General features: G+C 37.3%; 3 protein-coding genes across 5 annotated transcripts in view; 2 read left to right on the top strand and 1 right to left on the bottom strand.

Moving 5' to 3' along the window:
* vwa11 (von Willebrand factor A domain containing 11) overlaps positions 1-4,089 on the top strand; it is a 48,457-nt gene extending 44,368 nt beyond the window's left edge. The window contains exons 17-18 of the mRNA XM_059328950.1: positions 404-563; positions 2,097-4,089. Coding sequence (XP_059184933.1) covers positions 404-563; positions 2,097-2,477 — 541 coding nt within the window. The 3' untranslated portion in view covers positions 2,478-4,089. The remainder of the gene's footprint in view (positions 1-403; positions 564-2,096) is intronic.
* Positions 4,090-4,690: 601 nt separating this feature from the next.
* On the bottom strand, positions 4,691-15,874 carry LOC131968164 (mucin-2). 3 transcript variants are annotated; one of them, XM_059328921.1, is made up of 5 exons: positions 15,454-15,874; positions 11,290-11,432; positions 11,109-11,211; positions 8,605-10,988; positions 4,691-8,213 (listed from the first exon to the last, which is right to left on the bottom strand). In XM_059328921.1, the coding sequence occupies exons 1-5, from the start codon at positions 15,731-15,733 to the stop codon at positions 6,051-6,053; spliced, it is 5,073 nt and encodes a 1,690-aa protein (XP_059184904.1). In that variant the 5' UTR covers positions 15,734-15,874; the 3' UTR covers positions 4,691-6,050. The 3 variants fall into 3 exon arrangements, with proteins under 3 accessions (XP_059184904.1, XP_059184913.1, XP_059184922.1); XM_059328930.1 differs by having other exon boundaries at positions 11,109-11,208; XM_059328939.1 differs by having other exon boundaries at positions 11,109-11,181.
* Positions 15,875-19,470: 3,596 nt separating this feature from the next.
* Positions 19,471-25,301, top strand: si:ch73-109d9.2 (uncharacterized protein LOC565042 homolog). Its single transcript, XM_059328972.1, has 4 exons — positions 19,471-20,208; positions 21,791-21,924; positions 22,686-22,794; positions 23,994-25,301. The coding sequence occupies exons 1-4, from the start codon at positions 19,950-19,952 to the stop codon at positions 25,142-25,144; spliced, it is 1,653 nt and encodes a 550-aa protein (XP_059184955.1). The 5' UTR covers positions 19,471-19,949; the 3' UTR covers positions 25,145-25,301.
* The last annotated feature ends 762 nt before the right edge of the window (positions 25,302-26,063 follow it).

Raw genomic sequence — 26,063 nt, 5'->3', positions numbered from 1 at the left:
TAACCAATAGGAAAAACTACCCATGGAATAGCCACGTGATATGACTGTCATTAACTTGCATTGTAGAGAAATCCGTGTCAGTTTCGCGGAAATTTGAGTGATTCTGAGTTAAGCAAATCCGTGGCTATTTCACGGATTCCTGTGAGACCATGTTCCATTAATTACTTTGATCTGGATCTCCTTTAACTAATGCTAATCGTAATCAAGAATGAGGACTATTTCATCATACATGATGCATCAGAGCTTTCTGCTGCTGGTGGGGCTCCATGTTGTACAGAATGGGCCCTTTTTATTTTTTCGCCCTTCAAATAGTCTGAGTCCGCCACTGATCAAACGCATTGATTAATCACAGTAAAAGTTCTGTCATCATAACGTGTATTTTATCTGTTTCTTCTCTTGACAGTGTCACCTTAACAACTGGAGTATACACTAACGCTACTCTGACCATCACACCTCCTGCCTCCACACCATCAGGAACTGATGTCACTCTCACCCTGGAAGCCAAGTCGGCCAGTGGCGCCGACTCCAATTACGTTGTTCTGAGATTATCTGTCGTTACCAAGGTAACTAGACACATCCTGGGTTACACAAAACAATCTCTAGACCGAAAAAAGGTTATAATAGTTTATTTTTCATTAGTCTTAGTTTTAATTTTGTTGTGATTTTTTGTTTTCAAATTCAGTTAGTTTTAGTTGGTTTTTAGAGTGGGTTTGCTAGTTTTAGTTTAGTTTTTATTTTTTCACAATAATTAGTTTTAGTTTAGTTTTTATTAGTTTTAGTTTTAATTTCGTTGTGAATTTTTGTTTTCAAATTCAGTTAGTTTTTAGAGTGAGTTTGCTAGTTTAAGTTAAGTTAATATTCTGAAAATGCTTCGTTTTAGTATAGTTTTTTATTAGTTTTAGTGTTAGTTTTAGTTTTTTTTGCAGTGGGCTATGTGTTGGGTGCCACATTCAAAGAGGTCATAAAAAATTTTGCCTTTATTTCCTTTGTCTGATCCATCTTAGCCCCAGTAAGGTTATTAACTCTTATAGTTCCAGGTGTTTTGAATGTTGGTTCTAGTGTAACATCCCAGTCTCAGTAAATATATTTACAATGTGTTCCTGCATGCTCACTAACAGAATCCTCTTTCTAATAGAAACACTGGATTATGTAGGAAAGAAGTTGACAAAGATGAAAAAAACTAAAGACATTTTCACTATAATTTTAGTTAGTTTTGTAACCACAAAATACAGTTTCAGTTAATTATCGTTTTTCTTAAAAACTCTTGTTTTTATTTTAATTTTATCCATCCACTATATATATATATAGTGTTTCTATATATATAAAAGTGTTTCTTTAATTGTAGTTTCCGTTATTTTTTAACATTTCTTTGTTGGTAGAATCTTGTAAAAAAATTTAAGGGTTGAATAGGATGATTTGTACAAATTCTTCAAGATATTCAACCAAGGAAGCAAATATATTTTTCCAGTAATCTTGAAAAAAAAATTGGGGGGAAATTGCTGTATTTTTAGAAGATAAAAAGAAATTGTACATGTCAAGATTAATTTTGTCATTTCTTTAGTTTTCGTTCACTATAATAACCTTGTTCAGAAGACATTTGATGTTCTTGTTTCTTATTGTTGTCATTTCAATTTTTCAGTAAAACAAAAAAACATTTCTACTTTAAAATAATTAATATTTTAAAAACATCAGGATAATTCCTTGTTCAGCATCTTAGAATAGATAGTTTATTAATGTTAAATCATCATTCATAAATGGTAAACAGTTTATTAATGTAAGTTAATAGTTACTTTACCAATAAAACAATTCAGTTCTGATTAATAATGTTTATTACTGGTTTATAGTTGCACTCATAACATTTTAAATACTATTTTAAGCATCTGTTAATGATTTCCAAATTATTCATATAGCTTTAAGAAAATGGTTGTAAACATCTATAAAGATTGACTTTATGTCAATAATTATATTAATGAAGTTAGGGCTATACATGAAAATTACTTCTTTTTTTTTCTTCAACACATTCAGGAAAAACATTTTTACAGAGGTACAAGATTAATTTGTGCTGTGATTGACTTATTTCCCCACTCTCTGTCCAGATTACAGACTTTTTCCAGCCTAAGTGTGTGGTGCTCAGTGTGCTGGCTGATGATTGCCCTAAAACCCAGTCTGAGTGTGGACCTTTCCAGTGGGATCTCATGGCCAGCCTCACTGATGGAAACGGCACCGGGATAGAGAGCATTTCTCTGAGCCAAGGAGCTGGAAACCTCACCACCACCTCCCTGACGGAGCCCGTCGTCCACGTTAACTACACCGCCTCCTGCTGCTCGCAGATTGTCGAGTTAATCGCTGTCGACAAAGTTGGAAATGTGGGAAAATGCTACCACTCCATCGTCCGTTCTGCTGGTCCTCCAGCTTTGACTCTGTCTCTGCCGCTGTGCTTGTTCCTGCTGCTATCTGCCTTTATAACAAGAGGCTAAAGGGCTTCGCTGGCTCACTCTCTTACAGATGCATCTCAATACATTAGAAAAGTCCATAACAAGTAGTTTAACCCTCTGGAGTCCACGAAAGCACTGGAGCACAACTTCTTCGTGATGTCAAATAAGACACAAAAAGACACAAAATGACTAGAAAAAAGACACAGAAATGACCAAAAAAGACACAAAATGACTAAAAAAAGACACAAAATCACTAGAAAGAAGACACAAAATGACCAAAAAAGACACAGAAGACACAAAATGACAAAAAAGAGACAAAATGACAAAAAAGACACAACAACATACACGAAATGACCAAAAAAGACACAAAAAAGACATGAAAAGGATTCAAAAATGGACAAAATAGTCCAAGACTCCATAGAGTTAAGTCTAACAGCCCCAACCAAATATTGAGTCATATTCTGTCCTGCAAAGTCTAACTAGCAAAGGGTAAAACTGAGAAAAACTACTTTAAAGATTTTTAACGTTTTTTTAATGGCCAGCCAAATTAGTTAAAGGTACACTGAAAAAAAACAGATTTTTTTGGCCCTGTAATTATTATTTCAATCATCTATATAAATTCTACAAATAAATACGAATTTGGTGCTTTTACTTTGAAATAGCAGTTTTTCATGTACTGATAATACATGTGTTATTCCCACTCGTTGAATTGAATTACTGACAAATAAGCTTATCTATCCATCCATCCATCCATTCTCGTCCGCATATCCGGGGCTGGGTCGCGGGGGCAGTATTATATTCTAATTTATTGAGATGCACCATTATGTCTGCATCAGGTACTGCATGCACCCTTTACCACTCCAAAGTACGTTAAAATAAACTTCCTACTGGTGATGGTATACTCATGTGAATAAAATGTAAGCACTGATTAGGCGATGGATGAATGCTTGAACTGTATGAAAATAAATATTTCTATATTTTTTTATAAAGAATTAAAGGAATTGAGAGCAATGGGTTGGAGGAATAAAAATGAAATGGATAATATATAATAACAGTCATACTGCAGTGAGCATGCTTCATTTGCAGCAGTTTTATAGAGAAATATTGTCAGTAGATTCAATTACATAAACCAAACTGTTCAGTTTCATTCCTGTTTATATTCTGAAGGTTTTTAAGCAGGGATTTGGATCATTCGTAGCCATTTACATCACATTTTATTCTGGAAAAACATGAAAATATGTGTAATGGTTTTCTTTTTATGGCTTTTTTTCTGAGATATCCTAAATCCCCTCTGTAAAAATGTTTTTCCTGAATGTGTTGAAGAAAAAGAAGAAGTTATTTTCATGTATTGCCCTAACTTCATTAATATAATTATTGACATAAAGTGCTTGTGTTGGATGTTTTTTGTTTCCTGTAATACATTTACTGCAGAACATATTTCTACACTGATCTACAACAAAACTAGTCACAATTATGTCTTAAAATTTTAATTCATGGAAGTTAAATATTTGAAAATTCATGGATCATATTAAATAAATTCATCGAATTTAAATCAACAATCATCTGCATAAATGCTTGTACTAAGGAATCATTCTGATGTTTTTAAAATATTAATTATTTGAAAGTAGAAATGTTATTTCACTGAAAAAACAATAAAAACAAGAACATCAAATGTCTTCTGACCAAGGTTATTATAGTTAACAAAAACTAGCGAAGTAAACGAAAACCAGAACTGAAAAAACATTTATGTTAACTGAAATAAAAATAAAAATGTTTTTTTAAAATGATAACTAACTGAAACTGTATTTTGTGGTTACAAAACTAACTAAAATTAGAGTGAAAATGTCTTTCATTTTCGTCTTTGTCAACTTTTTTCATACGTAAACCTTTTTGGTTGATGTGAAATCTATTTCATCTTTCTGGTTTTATGACTTAATAAACTTATTGGGGCTGAGATGGATCAGACAAAGGAAATAAAGGAAACATTTATTGTAACTTTTTTTTAATCTGGCACCCAACAAATACCCCATTACGATAAAACTGAAATGAACACTAAAACTAATAAAAACTAAACTAAAACTAAGCGTTTTCCCAAAAAATACAAACTTATTAAAACTAGCAAATTCACTCTAAAAACTCATTAAAACTAACTGAATTTGAAAAACAAAAAATCGCAACGAAATCAAAACTCAAACTAATGAAAAATCCAAAACTATTACAACTTTACTTTGGACAAAAAATAGCACAGCAGAGGGTTAGTTTTAACTCTTTATTACCCGCTTCCTCGAGTGACAGGACTTGGAATATACAACTTAACTGAAATACAATCAAATAAACTTGAATTCAAAATAATACCATAAGGTTTAAAATTCTAAAAGAAGCACGGGTCACTGTCATCTAACAAGTGTTAAACTGTTAGCACTTTGAGAAAAAAAACAAAGGTTTTACCAAAGCAAGCATTAAACTTTCATTTGTATTTGTATAATACAGCACACGTATTGCCAATTTTTGTAACAAAGTTGTCAAAGAAACAGCAATATGAAGAATCTAAATTGTACTCAAACTATTAACATATTTACAAATAAACAACAATACTTACAAGCCAATCATTTATCATACATTCACCGTATGCTCCAAAATCACAATGTGACAGCTGGTAAAAATGACAGCTGTGTCTTGCAAAAAAAAAAAACAATAACAGAATAATTAAATATCTCTTTCTATTAGACATATACTATCATACTGAACTTGGTATCCATAGAGAAAACATTTTTTAAATTTCTCAAGTATCTGGTACGCCGAGGTTTTCACTACAGCCAAAAACTGATGTTTCATCTATAATAAATAATACCAGATTAACCTTTGAAATTGTTTACAATCTAAAACATTCTTAAGCCCTGCATGAAGCAAAGCTCGTCGGAATAAAGTGCATTTCTTATTTTGCATCCATCATTTGTTCCAACATGCTACTGAAATCAGGGCATTTTGTTGTATCACTGATTTAATCAAAAATGAGAAATGAATTAGTTATTGAAATAAGCCAATATTCTATATTTACAACAAAAAAAGAGGTGTCAAAACCAATTAAATGGAAATTATTTTAAAAGATCAGATCGAAATTTTAGGAAATGCTCCAATATGTTTACTTGATAAAAGTTACCTCTCTCACATAGGGCACTACTTCTGAATTATTTCTTTCACAGCATCACAAAGTTTGTGAATTGTGTAAAAATGTTAAATCAATCATTAAATTACAAATAAGGTTGTTTCTCTCTGTAAAATATACATGTGATCTATTTTGACTTTGCACTTGTTTGTTAGTTTTTTTTTTTTTAAATCAGCAGGAAAGCATTAGAGAATTTCCTAAAAAAAAATGTGTTCCTTCATAAATTAAATAAAAACAAATTCGCCTCTGCTAAATGAAGCATAAATAGGATTGCATTTTTCTACTTGCGTTTTTTTGTTCGTTTGTTTGACAAATATATCGCGTCAAAGGAAAAATAAAATAAAAAAATCACTGATCCCTTTTGAATCAAGTACTGTCACATTACAACACTGTATATTGCTGTATGAAGATGGGGTTAAAACAGTGGTATACTGAATAACCATCTCTCATTATGCTCTATGCACATTTTTCACATGCTTTTTCAGGTGGCCTGACTGTGTGAAATTCTTGGGGCAGTGTGGGCAGGCATGTGGTCTCTCCCCTGTGTGGATGTACTTGTGCCTTTTCAGGTTGTTGGAGTCCAAAAATCCTTTCCCACAGTATGGGCACCAGTGTCTCTTCTCACCATTATGCCACCTTAAATGCACATTTAGTTCTACCCTCCTCGCAAACTTTTTATCACAGAGGTTGCAATGGAATGGTTTCTCTCCGGTGTGCATCCGTATGTGGGCTTCCACATCACGCTTTGAGAAGAACCCCTTGTTGCAGATCTGACAGATAAAAGGTTTAATCCTGGTGTGCACCATCTGGAGGTGTTTGGTGAGGCCAAAACGATAGACAAAGCCTTTCCCACACTCGGGACAGATATGGATTCTACCATTGCGGTGCACCCGGCCATGCCGTTTGAGACCTTTTGAGTCCGGAAAGCCCTTACCGCAGAGCGTGCACGAGTAAGGTCGGCGACCAGTGTGGAGACGGACGTGGCTCTCCAGGGCGGCAACACTGCTTAGGACACGGCCGCACTCCCCACACTGGTTCTTGAGCAGACGCCTACCGATGACTGATAAAGGCTGTAACGGTGATACAACAGGTGGTCCTCTGATAGGTATAGGGAAGAGAGAAATACTTGGGGGGTAAACCAGTGGACTGTCCGGCGATCTTGGTGACTTCGCCTCTTTCTTTTGCCCTGGAGGTGTTTTACAGATTGGAGGAATCCACACAGCTGTAGCTGTAAATTTTCTCAAAACCCCACCGCTAGCATGGCCCTCTGCTAACTGGCTTGTTTTAGCGACATTTTGCATTTTTGATTGACTAGAATTTCTCATTTTAGCTATTGTTTTTGCTTTTGCTGCTTGAGCTAATTTCTTAGCATTCAGCACTCTTAGATTCTTTTGAGGATTAGCAGCCTCGTGAATAAATCTGGGTTTTTTAGCAGGGGTGGATTCCCTTGACTTCTTAGGACTTTGACCGTCATCATCTAATCCAGGCCACCTAACCAAACCAATTTCACTCATAGCATTTGCACTAGTACTAGCACCATCGGTACTAGTACTATATCTAGCACTGAAGGAGTTTGATTCCCTCTTAAACTCTTTTGTGATAGGGCCATCTTTAGGTAAGGTACACCTCCTACGGCAGAAATACGGCAATTCATTTGTTGACATTTTTGGGCTAGCACCTTTTTCACTACTTTTTTGACTAACGATATCTTTCCTAGAACTAATCCTCTTGAGGGTCACAGACGTGGTCTTAGTACTTTTAGGGCTTGTACTGTTTTTGGAGTTAGTACCATCTCTAGTTGAATTGATCCTCCTTGGACTCATAGATGTGGTTTTGGTTTTTTTAGGGGTAGCACCATTTTGGGGGCTTATGTCATCTCTAGTTGACCTGGTCCTTCTTTGACTCACAGATGTGGACCTTGTATTTTTAGGGTTACTTATTTTAGTTGAAGACCTTCTTGGACTCACAGAAGAAGATTTTGTCTTTTTGGGGTTAGCATTTTCCTTAGCCTCTTTAGTTGGGCTAGGCCTCCTTGAACTTACAGAAGTAGATTGAGTCTTTTTAGGGCTAGTATTTTCTTTAGTTGAGCTACACCTTCTTGGACTCACAGAAGTGGAGGTTTCAGTTTTGGAGCCTACAGCAACTCTATCTTTAATAGACCTCCTGGATGTCTCCAAGGTGGATTCAGTAGTGGCCTTAAACCTTTCAGAAGGGACAGGAGTTTGTTCATCAGCAGTCCTCTTTGATCTAGCACTACCTGTACATAATCCAGATCTCAAAGGACTCATGGGAGTCGGATCATCATTGGTCTTGTTTGGAGATGTAACATCTTCAACTGCTCTTGGGTCTTCTGGGCTGAGAGGAACAGCTTTTGAAGTTGCTTTTTCGTTATTTGGACTGTTGTTCTCTAAAGTAGGTTGCCTAGGGTTTGAAGTGTGGGGCTCAGTTTCAGTGCGTGGCTCTGGAATATTTCCAGTTCTTTTTGCCCTTGAGTGAGCTTTGAGATGATTTTGGAGTCGGGCCACTAAGGATTTCCTCTGTAACCTCTTCTTGTCAGGGGTGAAGGTCTCTGAATGAGAACTTGTGGCATGTACAAAGTCATTAGAGGAGGCCTATAACGAAAAAAAAAAGAAATTATGTTAAATTTAAAATACATACAGAACAACCACAATAATTGTTGCAGAAGATTGCAATACATATTTATTTAAAGATGCATGGATCCAAAATCTACTTAACCATGGTAATTTTTTATACATATTTATATTGAATATTATTATGCCCCTATACAAATTGTTTATTTATTTATTAGCAAATCAAATACCAGATTGAAGTTATTTGTCATGTTTAATCTTAGGGTGAGGGTCTTTCAGCAACTCTCTTGGCAATCAAGCAAACAAGATTTTGTTGGCTCTGGTTACGGCAGCAATATATTTTGAAACTAGCTTCCTGAAGGTGCAAAAAATGTTTTTTTAACATAACAATCATATTGTTAAACAAAGTTACCGTTTGTGGTTCTTGCATCACAGGTGTCACTGCCAGCTGTGCCAGAAACTGAGCTTTCGTCATCTGTAGATGAGGGTCAGAAGGGTCCTTGGTGATTGGAATTAGCTGTATGGGTGCGGCAGACTGTCTCTCTTCCATAGTTGGCTCATATGGCAACTGACAAACTTCAAATATTTCCTCATCTGAATAAGGAGTAGTTTCACAAGCTTTACCAGCTACAGCTGGAGGCTCAGATGTCTTGACGGCAATTGTAGAGTTCTCAAAGACTGGCACACTGGGTGGTGTAGATAGACTACAGTAAGGGGACTCTTGCAGATTGGACCAGTTGTCAGAGGATAACGATGCCTTCTCTTGAATATCAGTTTGCTCTTCGGACACCTGAGGGGCATTTACAGACAGAGGAACAGAAGTTTGTCTTATATTGGGACAAATGTCCGTGGCTAATGTCTGTGTTGACATAACCAAAGGTGAAGATGGTTTCTCTTGTGTGTCACTATCTTTCAAAATGGATTGATTTTCAGAAGATCCATCTTTAGGCAGTCTTGAGACGAAGACTGCTTTATTGGCCGACACTGAAACTGGAAGCCTGGTTAATCTGACCACAGCAGAAGAGATTTTTTGTTCAGAAGTTGGCGGAACCACTGGAGGTGAGGGCGTTGGTACTAGCCAGACTGAACCAAAAGAGGTTCCTGTAGGTTCATCTATTGTTTCAGAAGCAAAGTCAGTTTGTTTGGGAGATTCCAAGCTGTCTGATGTATTATCTCTTTTTTGAGACGATATTGTGACCACTTCGTCTGAAGCCATGTGTGTATCCATAGAATCGCTTAACTCGTGTAACTCGGAAATCAACAGTGGCGATGACATTGTAACAGGAGAAGCAAATTTGGCTGACTCCTGCTTGGTTGTCAGAATGGCCTGAGACTGAGACATTCTTGATGCCACAGCTGACATCCGTCTTGGAATTATAATTGTTATTTTTGGGTGCGATAGAGTTCCCAACTGTGGGTCTGTTAGGGTAGCGGTCGACTGTGAAGTGGCAACAGGAAGCGACTTCGTTGAGGTAATGAATATTGTTTTCTGAGGAAGAGGGGAAAGGGAAGCTGATGCCGGAGGCAGGCTTGTAGTTGCAGAGCCTGAAAGTAGACTTTTCTTTTGTGCAGCAACAACTGTTGATACAACAGCAGGAAGCTGGGTTGGAGACAGCGCTGCTATTTTCTGATACGTTCTTGGCATGACAATAATTTTATGGGATGCTGTCTCACCCGGATTTTGGGCTGCTACTGGTGTTATCAGATGATGGGGAGTTTGTTGCTGAAATGACATCAGATTTGTTTGAACTGCAGCAGCTGATGAAGATGTGATAGTATTAGATGGAGTGACCCTGTGCTGTTGGTTTGGTAAGACACCCTTAATGTGGGCCTGAGTTTTGCTGGTTGGAGTGGCATCTGCAGTAACTGAAGGAGCACTAAGTTTCTCTACTGTTGATTGGGTTGTTGTGGACATCTCTGTTACGTCGAGATTTCCTGCAGGCTTATGACTTTTAACAGGAAGAGGTGGTGTCTGTACCTCAGCAGGGACCTTGTCCACAAATCTTAAGGTACCCACACTGAGGGCACACTGGTTTTGAGTTGGTGCTGCCATTCTTTGTGGAGAGGAGAGTGTCTTTTCTGCAGGTGACTGATTCATGGCTTCAACTAATAGCATTGCATCCTGAAGAGTAACGGAGGTGTGGCGTTCTCTGGGCTGACCTTCTGGGGTGTTTTTTGTTTCATTTGCAGATGAAACCTGAATTGCCCCTTCTTCCATTTCCATGGAAGATTGTTGAGATCTAAATGTTTTTTCCTTTTCAGAGGAAAAGTCTCTACTTAGAGATGCTGCTGAAACAGCAGGAGAACCAGTATCTCTTGCTGGCTGTTTAGCCTTCTTTGGTGGCCGTCCTCTACGTCGTACTGACTTTGTAGATTGCACATCTGTATTCTGTTGCAGAGTGACATCAGTTCGTTCAATTTCTGACGTTTCACCTTCTCTTCGACACTGTTGGGGAACAACTGATGTTTGCTCTTTTTCGATAGATTCAACCTCTGATTGATTCTGAGCAATGACCAATAGGGGGTTTTCAGGTGTTTCTGATATCTTCTGACTAACTTCCGACTCTTCTTCCATGTTGTGATTTATTGCAGCAAGTGAGATGACAATTGAATGCTCCAATTCAGATGACTGGTTCTGGGCTTCTTGTGAACCACTATTTATTCTCAAACAAGGTAGTTCTAGGGCCAACCGGGCCTCTGCATCTTTAAGGGGTAAGGATATTCCTCCAGTTGAACATTCCTTGTTAATGAGAGGCCCTTCAGTTTCAGTTCCACAAGCAGATTCTTGTGTTGAACCTAGCATTGATTGACATCACAGAGGAAACATGAGAAGAAAAAAAAAAGGGTAAGAATTTTGTGTAGCCAATCTTAACAAAGTTTGTAAATCTCACAAATAAGTTAGTTTTAATTCCTTACCTGATTTATCACTCAAAACTAACCCACAAACCACAGCAGGCTCAACTTCCTCTTCCTCTTGCTTTATGGCAGACTGCGGAGAACAATCATCATAAGAGTCCTGCTAAAAGACAACAAAACTTAAAATGCCAAGAAGACAAATGTGAAAATAGGTTGGTTGATTTCAAAGACACCCACGCACCTCTTGTTTGACAAGTATGAAGGCCATTTGAGGACATCCCTCTCCGTAGTTGTGGTCATGCAAACATTGTTGCTCTTGGTTTTGCAGTGAATGCCTCAATGGTTGACATTGTTCCACCAGCACTGTGCGAAAAGGAACCAAGTCTGTAAACATGAATATGCATTAAAACAGGACAAATGGTGATTTTTTTTTTAAAGAAAAACGATCCGAATATTAAAAATAGGGTTTTTAGAGCTAAATCCCTAAATGCTTTTGGGCCCGACTCCAGGAAAATATATTGTAAAGCAGCCTGCTAAGATACAAAGAGCTTACTTTATGTTGTACAACAGCTCAAATATATAGCTTGTTTAGACTGCCGTTTCAAGCATCGATGACTATGCCTCTGTGATGTTTCGCCTTCAACATCAGAGGGTTAATGGGGGGACCAAGTGATCCCCCCTCTGTAGCACCTTTGGAGGTGGTTACAGAGGCATTACAGGGGTGAGACTTTCCAAGGTGGTATCAATGTGAACCAGTGGAGCCAGCAAGACAGAAAATATGTGATGTTGCGCATGATGTCTAAAGAAGCACGCCTCTCACTTGAGTCTGAAAGTAATCGAATCATGTTGATTAAAACCTGAACAATGGCCGAAATCATATGGAGAAGGTTTCTTTCTTCAGCATTGGAAACAACTGCCTACACTGTACTACAATAACTCTTTGTATTCCAAATTTTTTGATCCATGGTGGTTTAGTTTTTATAAAACTTTACTCAACCTGAGAAAGGCTATTTAAAAATCTGTGATGTCATCACAATGTAAAGTCTATGTACACACCCCGGAGGTAAACCCAGAAGTTAAAACTCGACAGACGAGCAATTGTCACTGGAATTAAAAGATGCCATCTTGGGGTTACATGATACAGTTTTCGTTATACATCCAAAAGAAACCTCTTTCACTGTCTTGTACCCATTTTTGCCCAACGCAAACCTAGTTCTTTTGCTGGGCTGGTGCTGGTTTGCAGTTGGTTCAACTTGCAAACTGCCTCAGAACCAGTTTGCTTTTCCACAGGCTGGAGCCACGTCATTACATCACTGTATACACCTGGAAACTTCTCCGCTCTCTGAGACTTGAATAACAATGGCAGACCACATTGTCACAACATTGTCTCAAATGTTGCTCATGGCTCTGCAAGCCTACATTGGCATCTAAACACCACTGGTACAAAACAATTGTGCTGCTCGTCTTGAATGTTATGGACGGAGATTATGTTCTTGTTAACACTGAATGTAAGATGTTAATGCTAGACTTTGTTGTAAACTATATCAATCCCTATATCAATCACATTGCAGTTAAACAAATAAAAGGGTTGGTGTTCTTCTGGAACCAGTTTCACTGGTGGAGAGCAGGTTCTTTGGCAGTCAAAAAGCGAGGATCTGGTTCAAGATTAGGCATTAGCCGCGTTTCGACTAGGGGGGAAGTGGCCACTGGGAAAGTCTCAGGCCGCATCCTCTCAAAGGTCCGCTCACTCTGCATGTTTCGACTACAAGTGAGCCCCCAGAGGGATTTAGAAACTCCGGAGGTGATGTATGGTTTTCGCCGTCGCTAACTGTGCACAACGTCAGCAGCTGAAAGCAGCATAGCTAATAATGCACAGAGTCTCTGATCATGAACATAGTGATTGTGAATTAACAACATCGCTAAGTGAACACCTCCTGCAGCAGCAGCACATACACACTGTACTGCTACAGAGCTAACTGTAGCTAACTGCCGCTAACGGCGGCTCTTCTTAACAAGCCGGCCTCCGGCTCGTAAGCGGTTCTTTAAGAAGAGTAAGAAAGAGTCGCTGGATTTTGTCTCCAGTCGCTTTCCTGAAAAATAGTTGCTAAGAGGGTCTGAAAAGTCGCTGAATTTAGCAACAAAGTTGCTAAGTTGGGAACACTGCTTTGTTGGCTTTTACAGGTGCCGTGTTTTGTTGTCGTGTAGAGTACTACATCATATCCAGGCAGTTTTCGGGGAGAAAAAAAGACCCTGCTCTTCGACAGGGACTACAAAGGTCCCGACAAAAGTATTTTTCTGTTGTATTGCTAAATGATTGCATTACATTCCTTCTCGTTAAATGAAACATTGGTTCTTGCATTAACTTTGTTTTGGAGAGACTTTATATTGGAGTGTAAAACACAGATTACCAGTTAAGACGGTTGGGGAATAATGCCCTGCAGTGCTTACTTTGTTTTTCATATTTGTTTTTTTGAAGAGAAGATTACTGAATATAATACTGAAATATAAATGACAAGTTTATAACCTTTTATTTTTGGTTAATTAATTCATTGATAGACAAGTTTAAGTAAGGATGGCTGTAATACAAGTATAATGTGAGGTAAATAAGACTGACAAAATACTAAGTAAATACAAGTATAGTATAAAATCAGACAATTTGGACTTATTGTCTTTTTTTAAAATACTACTCAAACCAATTAATCGATTACCAAAATAGTTGACGATTAATTTAATAATCAATTATTGTTCGATGAATCGAATTATTGTTGCAGCTCTAGTGTTATTTGTACTGTATACATTCATTATGTCACATCCCGTTATTGCTGCTGGAACACACTGTGACAAACATGTTAGCCAGGATAGCATTGTATGGTTTCCCCACCCTTTTTGGGTCCCACACTTTAGACAAGTTTAAGTAAGAATGGCTAATACAAGTTCATTGTGAAGTAAATACGACTTACAAAATACTAAGTAATACAAGTATACTTGTATTTCTTTGTTGTGTTGAAAAGTAAAGAGAAGAATAATATAAATTATTATTATTATTATTATTGTTAAGTAAAAAAGCAAGATAATATTTTATTAAGGCTAAAATATAACATTACTTTATAATATCAAGTAGGGCTGCAACCAACAATTATTTTCATTATCGATTAATCTGTCGATTATTCAAAGGATTAATCGATTAGTTGTTTGGTCAATCAGTGTTTCCCAAATCACAAGATGATGCCCTCAAATCTCTTGTTTTGTCCACAAACCAAAGAGATATTCAGTTTATTGTCATAAAGGGACAAAGAAACCAGAAATATTCACATTGAAGAAGCTGAAATCAGAGAATTTGGACATATTGTCTTTAAAAAAAACTGCTCAAACCAATTATTCGATTATCAAAATAGTTGACAATTAATTTAATAATTGATTATTGTTCGACTAATCAAATATTTATTGCAGCTCTAGTGCAATCTGTAAATTAGCGTCATATCACTAACCTACCTATAACCTATTTGGCTGGCCAGTTAAAAAAACATTTAAAAAAACCAAACCTTTTGTTTTACCCTTTGCGTAGTTACTGCAGTTAGACGTTTTAGTATTTGTTCTGTATACAATCATTATGTCACATCCTGTTATTGCTGCTGGAACACACTGTGCCAAACATGTTAGCCAGGATAGCATTGTATGGTTTCCCCACCCTTTTTGGGTCCCACACTTTAGACAAGTTTAAGTAACGAGGATTGTAATACAAGAATATTGTGAGGTTCATACGACGGACAAAATACTAAGTAATACTAAGTAAATACAAGTATAGTATGAAATCAGAGAATTTGGACTTATTATCTTTTTTAAAAAAAAATCAAACCACTTATTTGATTATCAAAATAGTTGACGATTAATATAATAATCCATTAATCGAAAAATTGTTGCAGCTCTAGTAGTATTTGTACTGTAGACAATCATTATGTCACATCCTGTTATTGCTGCTGGAACGCACTGTGACAAACATGTTAGCCAGGATAGCATTGTATGGTTTCCCCACCCTTTTTGGGTCCCACACTTTAGACAAGTTTAAGTAAGGATAACTGTAATACAAGTATATTGTGAGCTAAATAAGACTGAGAAAATACTAAGTAACGTTTCTGTATGTAACCACAATGTCGCAAACTGTTCCTGTTGTTGAAACACGCCGTGTTAAATCTGTGTGCCATGAAAGCATTGTATGGTTTCCCTCCCATTTTGGATCCCACGCTTTAGGTAAAGCTGAGCTCACATACGTCTGTACACACGAGTTACAGCATGTAGCTCCAACATAATCACACTTTAGCTAAATCCTCTCATGACATTATCGCACAATTATATTTGGCTACGATTATACTAAGCATATCGTGCGTAAACAAGCTTCATAACGCACCACATTGAACCGCTCGGTCGTGTTTCTCCGCGCCGCAGCTCGGCCCCGCGGCGGGCTCACTCTCTCCGGTGTCCCCGGTGTCTCCGCTCGGTTCGCTTCTCGTCTTCTCAAACTGGCTGCATCTTGTTTTCAGGTCCTCGTTCTCCTTCTTGATTTTGGAGATCTCTGCCTTCAGCTCATCGACCATAGTTTCGAAAAGTTTCGTGGTTTCTGCGATGGCACCCTTCAGCATTCCCTCCATGACGGAGGAGTACTTGGTCTGGAAATCATCCGCTGACATCTTGGTGTCTTTTACACTTAGTCCGAGTCCCGACAGGAGTCTTTTAACGGACTTTTAACGGTTTGTTTCACTGAAACGGGTTTAAAAACACGGTATTAGGAGCTGGCTTAACATGGCTGCTTTCCTATGGCCGTGCTTTGTGTGACGCACATACACTTCTTCTTCTCCCCTCTCAATTCTTCTTCTTCTTCTTCTATTGAGTTTTTTTTGGCGGTTGGCAGACCAACGTACAGGTGCATTACCGCCACCTACTGGACTGGAATGTCAGATTAACACTTTGCTGTAGCCTGGGCAACAATATTCAAGGGCCCCATCATCACCACCCCATAATCACCATAATCTGGCAAAATACAGAATAAATTACAGTAATATACAGTTAATATACTCAATACATCAATAACTAACTGTCATAAAGTGCATTTTCCTGTGTGGATATGCAAACGCTCATAGAACTACAAATGCACTACAAGGCCACTCACTCACATATGATGTTATGAAAACAAAACACATCAGCAGTAGTATAATCTGACCCACTACATAGATGATGATGATGATGATGATGATGATGATGATAATAATAATAATAATAATAATAATAATAATAATAATAATAATAATAATAATATTAATAATACATTTTATTTTGAAGGCGCCTTCCTTGGCACTCAAGGACACCATACAAAAAGATAGAAAAAGATCGGGAAGGAAGTGTCCTCAATTTTCACAAAAAAATAAGTAAGCAACCACTTTCAAAGCGTCCAATATTTATTTAACAACACCTATTCCCAGCAGCACTAATGTATTGCATTGATAGAGGCATCACAGAGGAAGACAAGACACAAACAAAAATCAAGAATCTACAATCATAGTAGCATTTTGGTCCTCAGCTCATTTTAAACAGAAATCACCCTGAAATCACCTCAAAATTCATTTTTGAGCAACGACTCCTATGGACAGTTGAACATATAAGAGAGAGATAACCAGATATTTAGCTTGTGCCCACACTGCCCTGGGCCCTTTAGAGGTCAAGGGCCCCTGGGTAATTGCCCAGTTGCCCATATGGTTAATCTGGCCTTGCCTCTTCTTTGGTGTTTATTGGCAGTTGGCATCCTTATTGTTGCATTTACCGCCATCTGCTGGATTTAACTTATTTCTTACTCTTTCTGTTATATTCTTTTAATTAATCCAGTTTAGAAGCTGTTCAACTGACTTCAACTACTGGAAATTGATTTTTCCATCATATTCTGATTAATTGAGATGCATCTGTATTATACATTTGAAGTTATCTCCCCTTTTATCTGCCTTCTGTAACTCTACATTCATCCTTTTCTTCTCCCTTTTTGTACTCAACCACATGTTCTCCTGTCTCCCTCTCCCCACAATTACACCAACCAGTTGCATGTTTTCCTATTATATTAAGTGTGTTATTTAACCTTCTGTGCACTATTCTTGTTCTACTTATGCTTACTTGTTCTGTTCTATTATCACCATAACAACCTGCCTCCCCTACTACACTCTGTAGTTTATATAAATGTCTCAGTTTTACCTCCCTCTTCCAATGTTGATTCCACTGATTCATTATTTCTTTCCATATTAAACTTTCCCCCTCTGCTTTTGAACATTTTACTTTCATTTCCACCTCCTCTTTTCTTACTGCTTCCTCAGCCATTTCTTTTTCATTTCCTATTAACCCTTGATGGGCTGGAACCCACATGAATACTATTTCCTTCCCCTGTTCAGTCCAGGTGTTTTTAACAGTATTTCATGTAATATTTCCTGACGTGTTTTTCGTTAATTAGTTAGTTGCTTTATTGTCTCCCTTAGGAGAAATTCGCTTTGGACACAAGATAATGTCACATGTTCACATAAAGCACGTCACAAAACACAAACACACACAAAAGGAAGTCTGTTTACATATCGCATTAAATTCATATCAGCACAGAACACACACACTCTTCATTTGCACTATTGCACACACTCTTCCTATTGCATATATGGGTAATTCTCATGAACATGGTACAGCTCATAGCAAAAATCCAAGAGCATTGAATACATATTTCCTTTGACCCTTTATAACATATACAATCTAAAGTCACTGTTTAATATGAATTTATAATCTATTTTTTAAAAATGTAAGGTATTTTCTGACATTTTTAGAGACACTGTGAGCAAAATTCATTACCGTAACAGATTTTTAAATAGAAAAAAACAACGAAAGGTTTTTTGTCTTGTTTTTTTTCTTTGGCAAACCCTTAAATATGCTCAAGGGTAGCTGGTATCACCAAAATGTAATTTATTAAATATACATATATTTTAATTAAAATTCTAGCCTTATTGTATCATTTAACCATTTTTTTTTCATCAATTTTCATTCAGATTTTGTTCTTTATACATGGTTAAAAAGCAATATGTTTGAAATCATTCTGTTAAATTTTACATTTTTAAACAAATGTATACTTATTTTTATAATTTATTAAATATTTATTGTATATAAGTTTGGGGAAATCATGACATTTTTATCTGGACGCATTGCAGTGATGAATTTGTGAATCAAAAATAGGTTTTAAAATCTAAAAAATATTATTTTAACACAAAACAATGAATTGTGCCTCATTATGGTTATGTTGTTCATTCATATAAAAGTGAAATATATTTAGTTTATAAGTATGTCCTTATAATTTTCACAGACAGAACCCTATACCATCGTTTTTATTGCACAATCCCTTCATGAATCTCTCACTGACACACACACTATCTTGCACTATTTAATAATTTAATGGAGATAGGTATAAAGGACAGTTTGTATCTATTTAACTTGCAGTTTGGTACCCTATACCTTTTTTCCTGAAGGCAACATCTCATATTCGCTGCAGAGAACATGATTTGGATCACCAGCGATTTTGCGGCCTTGCCTCCACAAAGATTTCCCGGAGAGAGGATAATGGTGGCATACCCATTATTTTTCACTGTCCTGTTTTCAATTCATAATATTGATGAAACTGAATCACTACATATGACTATCTTTCTTCCAACCATGACCTCTACCCACGACACTACTGTGTAACCCATATATATATTAAAAGTCTGAGAATATATATTGAAACCTGAGAATATATATTGAAGGTTTCAACCGAAGGTTTCTATATATATTCTCAAATTTTCAATAAATATTTTCAGGTTTCAATATATATTCTCAAATTTTCAATAAATATTCTCAGGTTTCTATATATATTCTCAAACTTTTAATATATATTCTCAGGTTTCTATATATATTATCAGGTTTCTATATATCTTCTCAGATTTTCAATATATATTCTTCGGTTTTTTATATTCTCAAACTTTTAATATAAATTCTCAGGTTTCTATATATATCCTCAAATTTCAATATATTTTCTCAGACTTTTAATATATATATTCTCAGGTTTCAATAAATTTTCTCGGGTTTCTATATATATTCTCAAACTTTTAATATATATTCTCAGGTTTCTATATATATTCTCAGATTTTCAAGATATATTCTTCGTTTTTTATATATTCTCAAACTTTTAATATATTTTCTCAGGTTTCAAAATATATATATTCTCAGGTTTCAATATATATTCTCAGATTTCTATATATTCTCAGGTTTTGAATCCATAGCCTATATATAATAATTTCCTGAACGGCCATAATATGTAGGCCTACATATAAATAACGCTCTGTGTAGCGTTGTTGATGAGAGAGCCGGTTCGGTTCAGTTTGTCCCATCTGACGATCCGTAGTTTAAATCTCGGAAGTTCTCTTGTTTACGGAATCAAACGGAAGAGCGAAGCTAAACGGATTTATAACGTTAGATAACAGATAGAAACTGGATTACCATCGCTACCAAACTTTCCTCACACTTACCGTAAACTACATTAATGCTAAATATTATTATTCTTTACGTGTCTGCTAATTGTTTATCGCATAATGGTCGGAATCCGTAACGTCAACTCTGAATCACAACTAGCAGGCTAGTGAGCTAACGTTGGCTTTAACAGCGATTCTGCACTTTAATAACATCATATTTGGTTTAATAGACGTAAACAAGAAGTAAATACGGACCAGACAACATACCAATAAGACTTGTTTAACGTCTCATAGAGTGGAAACCGACTTTAAGACGTGGCGTACAGTTTAAAGGGACCTTTTTTTGAAGTTGTACTGAAAGAGACAGATATCTCATATTCTTGGAACGATGTCTGAAACCATAGTAACGTTCCAGTCGCAGCTCTCGGGTGTCATGGAGACGGTGTTCAAAGCCGCCATGTATGAGATCACCCGGCTGGTGGAGGACAGCTTCCTGGAGGAGGTGAGCCGCTGCAGGGAGCAGGTCGAGGCCCTGAAGAGGAGGCTCAAGTGGTCGGAGAGTCGCCGGAAAGAGAGAGAGGAGGACCGGAGGAGGTGTCTGGACTGTGGGAGAACCGGAGAGGATCCCAACAACCCCAGAGACATAGGTGAGTCTCACAACCCCAGAGACATAGGTGAGTCTCACAACCCCAGAGACATAGGTGAGTCTCACAACCCCAGAGACATAGGTGAGTCCCAGGAAGACACCAGGGGTACAAGGTAATATCCTGTAAAGCAGCTATTTTTCAACCTTGGGGTCGGGACCCCAATTGGGGTCGCGAGATGATTGCTGGGGGTCGTCAAATCATTTTGGAAGTCAGCTCTGTCTCCACTGTGTTAAAGTGTTCATGTGTTAATGTGTTTTAGTCTTTTTGGTCACTTAATGTCATTTTTTTGGTCATTTTGTGTGGTTTTTTTTTGTCATTTTGTGTGTTATTTGGTCATTTTGTGTCTTTTTTTGATCATTTTGTGGTCAATTTGTGTCTTTTTTGGTCATTTTGTGTCTTTTTGTAATTTTGTTTCCTTTTTTGATCATTTTGTGTCTTTTTTTAGTCATTTTGTGTCTTTTTTGGTAATTTTGTTTCTTTTTTGGGTAATTTTGTGTCTTTTATGGGCATTTTTTGTCTTTTTGGTCATTTTTTTTTTTTTTTGGGTGATCTGAACTGTGCGTGTGAGATTCTGTTCAGTGAGCGGGGGTCACGGTCAATATGCATGTTAAATTGGGGGTCGCGACTCAAAAAGGTTGAGAACTACTGCTGTAAAGTACTGTACCTTATGGTCAGGAAGCTTAGGATCAGATTTAAGAATAAAGGGGACACGCCGGACAAAAGCTCCACATTTTTTCCACATGCTCTCCATCACCATAGGTTTACATTTTTGGTAGGAGCCACTTCATCAAGATTGTGGATACTTTAAGTACATTTTGATGCTGATACTTTTGTACTTTTACTTCAGTAAGTTTTGAATGCAGGACTTTTACTTGTAGTGGAGTAATTTCAAAGTGTGGGATTAGTACATTTACTTTTTTAAGTAAGGGATCTGAATACTCTTTCCATCACTGTATAAAGTAACAAAAATTAAAATACCCAAGAAAAGAAAAAGTACCTCCTATTTGTGCTACTAGTCAGGAGAGTAGATTTTGACACCAAGATTGACACAAAGTGTATAAAAATATCAATCAGTGTTTCCCAAACCACAAGATGACGTCCTCAAATCTCTTATTTTGTCCACAAACCAAAGAGATATTCAGTTTATTGTCATAAAGTAACAAAGAAACCAAAAATATTCACATTGAAGAAGCTGAAATCAGAGAATTTGGACTTATTGTCTTTAAAAAAAACAGCTCAAACCAATTATTAGTTTATCAAAATAGTTGACGATTAATTTTATCATCAATTATTGTTCGATTAATCAAATAATTGTTGCAGCTCTAAAATGTTCCACTCTGTTTGCCAACTTTCACAAATTTTGTCTGCAATTTGGTCCTGGGTAGATAGAGTACAAGGTCTTTTATTCTTCTTTATGCTGATTTCCGTTGTTGTACCAAAATAGTAAAGTGGCGGGGCATAAACCAAAACAATGTATCAGTGACCCCTCACCTTTACCTTCATAAACTCTTAATATGCAATTGCAAATATTCATGCTATTCAAATAAGAAGATAAGAACATTTTCCCTCTCTTCTGCTCCAGAGAAAAGTCTTAAACAGGAGAGTATGCTGCAAGAAGAAGATATAAACAGTTCCCAAGACACTGATGGAGAGACACCTTGTCATGAAGCAGAAGACACAAGACCAGAGACCAACAGGGGCATGAAGACCACACAGGTAGGGGACAGTTTGTTTCACTATCCAAGCTTCTATAAATAAGAGTTAAACCTCTGAAGTCCAGGAGATTTTGGTTGAAATTTGTCAACTTCCTATGCATTAATTTATGTCTGTGTTTAGCCTCTTTCAGTCTGTCCTTACATCACATCCTCCTTTTTCTCCACACAAACTTGGCTATCAGTCAGATTTTTCATTTTATTTTAATTAACAAAGTATAAAGCTGCCAGGAACCCAAAATACAAACAAAAGACAAAGGTGTCTATGGAAATGTACCATTTTTTTCACCATTTATACACATAAAAACAGCAGAAAAAAATAATAAATAAGAATAAATAATTAAAAATAGTAATAGTTTTCATTGTAGAAAGAAAATTCCCCTTTTAAAAATGGTCTAGAAACTAAATGGCACACTATGAAAGCTCCTATGATTGAACTTTCAACTGTCTTTCTCAGCTTGTCTACATATCATATATAAATAAAGTTATTACTGTAAATAAAACATGTGCATTTTCGATAAATACATGGACTCCAGAGCGTTAAATGTTTAAAGTATAGTTTTTAAGGATAGCTGATTGTCATTGCATTGTTTTTCACGTCTCCGGTAATAAAATCGCTGTAATATCTTTCAGTATTTTGGTTTTTGTTTGACTTTTTAATGCTGTAGCATTAAATCCTGTTGATCAAATGCAAATCTTATAATTTCTCCTGAGGTTAGTGTAGTTAAAGCTCCTGTATTAATGTGTCTTGTGTGTGTCTGCCAGTCTCCAGGTGTTCAGGGTGAAAAGCTGGACAGACTGCTGAAGGAGGAGGCCCTTCGGATCACTCCAAAAACTAACGAGTCCCAAGAGAGATGGGGAGTCAATATGGACGGTCAGTCCCTTTTATCTATGCACACATTCAGAAAAATGATTTAAATTTGAAATTTCAGTCACATAAATAAGTATATCGTCATTTCCAGGTTGAGTTTTTAAGAGTGCCGGTGGTAAAAATGGAAGGTTTTATAACTTAACTTAATTGTTTTACATAATTGATGATAGCACACCATTATTATGACTTGGTTTGGGTATACCCATGCTGCCTTGCATGCTTTATTTAGTTTCGAACTGCAAGATAGCATGGTGTCCATGGCCGATTCTTAGCCCTGCTTTTGGTATCCAATCACAGAACGGGGAGGGACGACAAGACGATGACGCGTACTATTCGACAGACGGAAGCTTGTAGTTTTCTTACGGATCCAACATGGCTGCAGCAGACGCGAAGCTCTATTTGGATCTAGCTGTAGACAGTGTTCTCAATAGTTTAGAGCCAAAGTTTATTTTAAAAGAAGAACAATGTTTGACTTTACACTCCTTTATCACCACCAAAAAGGATGTTTTAGCCTTGCTGAGAAACCGGATTTGGCAAAAGCCTAATCTACCAACTAGCCCCGTTAGTGGCTAAGCTAACGGGGTTTAGCGAGACCCCGATCGTTGTGGTCGTCTCGCCATTGATCATTGTTTTTTTGGAAAAATATATGTCTGAAGTGCATATGTGTAGTGTCTTTCTTCCTTCATATATATCTTGCACAAACGACAATAATTGTTCGGCGCCATCGTGTAAACATGAGTCGTGTTCTTCCTCGATGCTTCCTCGAATTTCTGTCGCTCTACATACGTCATCTGGTATTGCTGATACGATTGGCTAAGAGCTATGTACAGATGGTTATGACAGACATTCGGAGCGTCCAATAAACGGCTCTGGAGGATCGTAAACCACGCCTCCTCTACGGAGAAATGAATAGGTGGTCTCCAGACTATATCTCATTTGTGATATAGTCTGGTGTTAGCCAGGCTAACTATGACTATAGATAACACCTCAAAAGCTTATTGACATAACTTGCTATAGTTAAATAATAACATTTATTATTTTCACATTACACAGCCTTTATCTCAACAGTGAATTCTTCTTCAGTACTGCCAGATGATGCAAACTGGTTTTTCAGTATTCATATTGTTATTGTGTCGTTGTAGTTCAACAACTGTAATGATCTTTAATATAATAAATAATCTTTTCTTCCTCTCATTGGCCAGAAACATCGACATCAGGTCTGCCGGGGCCCAGCAAACGTTTCAGTGACCAGAAGCTCCCAAAGTGCCACATTAACTGGGACGCCGGCTTCGACCAGAGGCCAGAATCAGGACAAGGAACCCACTCAGCCAACACATCTGAACCTCTTTTCCAGAACAGGTACGGTATGGAAGATCTGGGAGGATTTGACAAGACTGGCTACGGAGACTCCACTGTGATAGACATGGGCAACTTGGATGGGTTACAAGGGTCACCGTCCCACCTGGGGGAGGATCTGAGTTACATGGGGCACTACGAGGGGGAAGCAGCAGCAGAAGGAGCCGGGCATCAAGTTTACCAAGTGGGAGCCGCACGGAACAGAAGAGGCGCGGTTGGTTCACCCGTAGGGTCTCCCTCAAGGACTAACGTTGATGTAAGTGGAGAGCTCAGCTGTTTATTGATCAATGAAGAAGGGTATCTACAGGACCCCAGTATCCTGTACCCTGAACATGTGTCTGGTGATGCAGGCGGCAGGTTGAACTTCAGGGGCCAGGGCATAGAAAACACAGAGGATATGTATGGGCCCTCAGACGCTTACAGTGCTAGCTTAAACCTGGGAGAGAGGCTGCAGCATCAGGTTGGAGGGAGAGCAGGAAGGAGGCACTCCTGTAACCAGTGCTCCATGTCCTTCCCTGATCCGGCTTCACTAAAAGCCCACAAGCAGACACACAAAGGCACCGGACAAGTGCCACCGTACTCCTGCACCCAGTGCGGGAAAACCTTCACTCAAGCTTGTAACCTCAAAGTCCACCAGAGGATCCACTCAGGGCAGGGGCTCCACCTCTGCAGCCACTGCGGGAAAGGTTTCCCTTCGTTCTCCGACCTAAAGACACACAAGTGCGGCCAGACGGGCGACAAACCATACTGCTGCACCGTGTGCGGGAACAAGTTCAGCCGCCTCTGGAACCTGAAATTGCACCGGAGAATTCACACGCAGGAAAAACCGCACCGGTGCACCATGTGCGATAAGAGCTTCACGCGGGCGGACATACTGAAGGTTCACCAGCGCACACACACAGGGGAGAGACCGTACTGCTGCACCGTGTGTGGCCTCAGCTTCAAACGGCTCGATCATCTGAAGTCACACCAACGCAAACACATGACAGATCTATAGGTTAGAGGTCTGGTGATCAGAGGATTTAAGATTGTTTATTATATAACAACATTGGTAACAGTTTCTATGGTGTCCATGTCTACAATGCATTATAAACATAATTATAATGTGTTACAATCTGCGTATATCACTGTATAATTATAGTTATAAGCACTAATATATATATATATATATATATATATATATATATATATACACTTTTCATATATATACTTTTCTGGTACACAATGATGCATTTATATGCATTTATGCATTTATATTAATTAAACCACATACTAGCATATGAAGTATTTAAAAGGAACCCTACCTAGGCAACAGTACAATGCTGCTGGCAAAAATGCATCATTACAAATGATCCAATAATATATTTGAAAAAAAAAAAAAACAACAACATTTTTGGGGTCAAAGATTAAATAAATCGTCATGATTTTTTCACATAAAAATTACATCATCAATACATGTAGAAATAAGTGTCATATCACTAATCTAAGAAGAAGCTGAAATCAGAGAATTTGGACTTATTGTCTTTAAAAAAACTGCTCAAACCAATTATTCGATTATCAAAATTGTTGGCGATTAATTTAATAATCGATTATTGTTCGTTTAATCGAATAATTGTTGCAGCTCTTTACATTATCGTATGTTTAAGTGCATTTTCATGTGATTACAGGGTTAGGGTAGGGGTTAAAGCTAATGCTAACCCTATAATTCATGTATGTTAATAATGCATTATAGATGTGGGTTTGGTTAAACATTTTCAGTAACCTATTATAATGTTTACTATAAAATGATTTGTAATGTGCTATGATTATCGTTATATTTTATTATGAATATTTGTGCTTATTACTGTAATTATACAGTGCTATAAGCTTATCATAATGTATTATATGTATATTTATAATGCATTATAGACATGGAC

Source organism: Centropristis striata, chromosome 1, assembly GCF_030273125.1.
Source record: "Centropristis striata isolate RG_2023a ecotype Rhode Island chromosome 1, C.striata_1.0, whole genome shotgun sequence".
Classification (NCBI taxonomy): Eukaryota; Metazoa; Chordata; class Actinopteri; order Perciformes; family Serranidae; genus Centropristis; species Centropristis striata.
Note: the sequence above shows the minus strand (reverse complement) of the source record. Positions and strands in the feature narration are given on the sequence as shown.

Coding starts and splice junctions, on each gene's coding strand:
- LOC131968164 (XM_059328921.1), bottom strand. CDS start 15,733: ATGTCAGCGGATGATTTCCAGACCAAGTACTCCTCCGTCATGGAGGGA. Junction 11,212..11,289: donor TCATACTTGTCAAACAAGAG/GTGCGTGGGTGT, acceptor GTTGTCTTTTAG/CAGGACTCTTATGATGATTG. Junction 8,214..8,604: donor TGATGCAAGAACCACAAACG/GTAACTTTGTTT, acceptor TTTTCGTTATAG/GCCTCCTCTAATGACTTTGT.
- si:ch73-109d9.2 (XM_059328972.1), top strand. CDS start 19,950: ATGTCTGAAACCATAGTAACGTTCCAGTCGCAGCTCTCGGGTGTCATG. Junction 21,925..22,685: donor GGGGCATGAAGACCACACAG/GTAGGGGACAGT, acceptor TGTGTCTGCCAG/TCTCCAGGTGTTCAGGGTGA. Junction 22,795..23,993: donor ATGGGGAGTCAATATGGACG/GTCAGTCCCTTT, acceptor CTCATTGGCCAG/AAACATCGACATCAGGTCTG.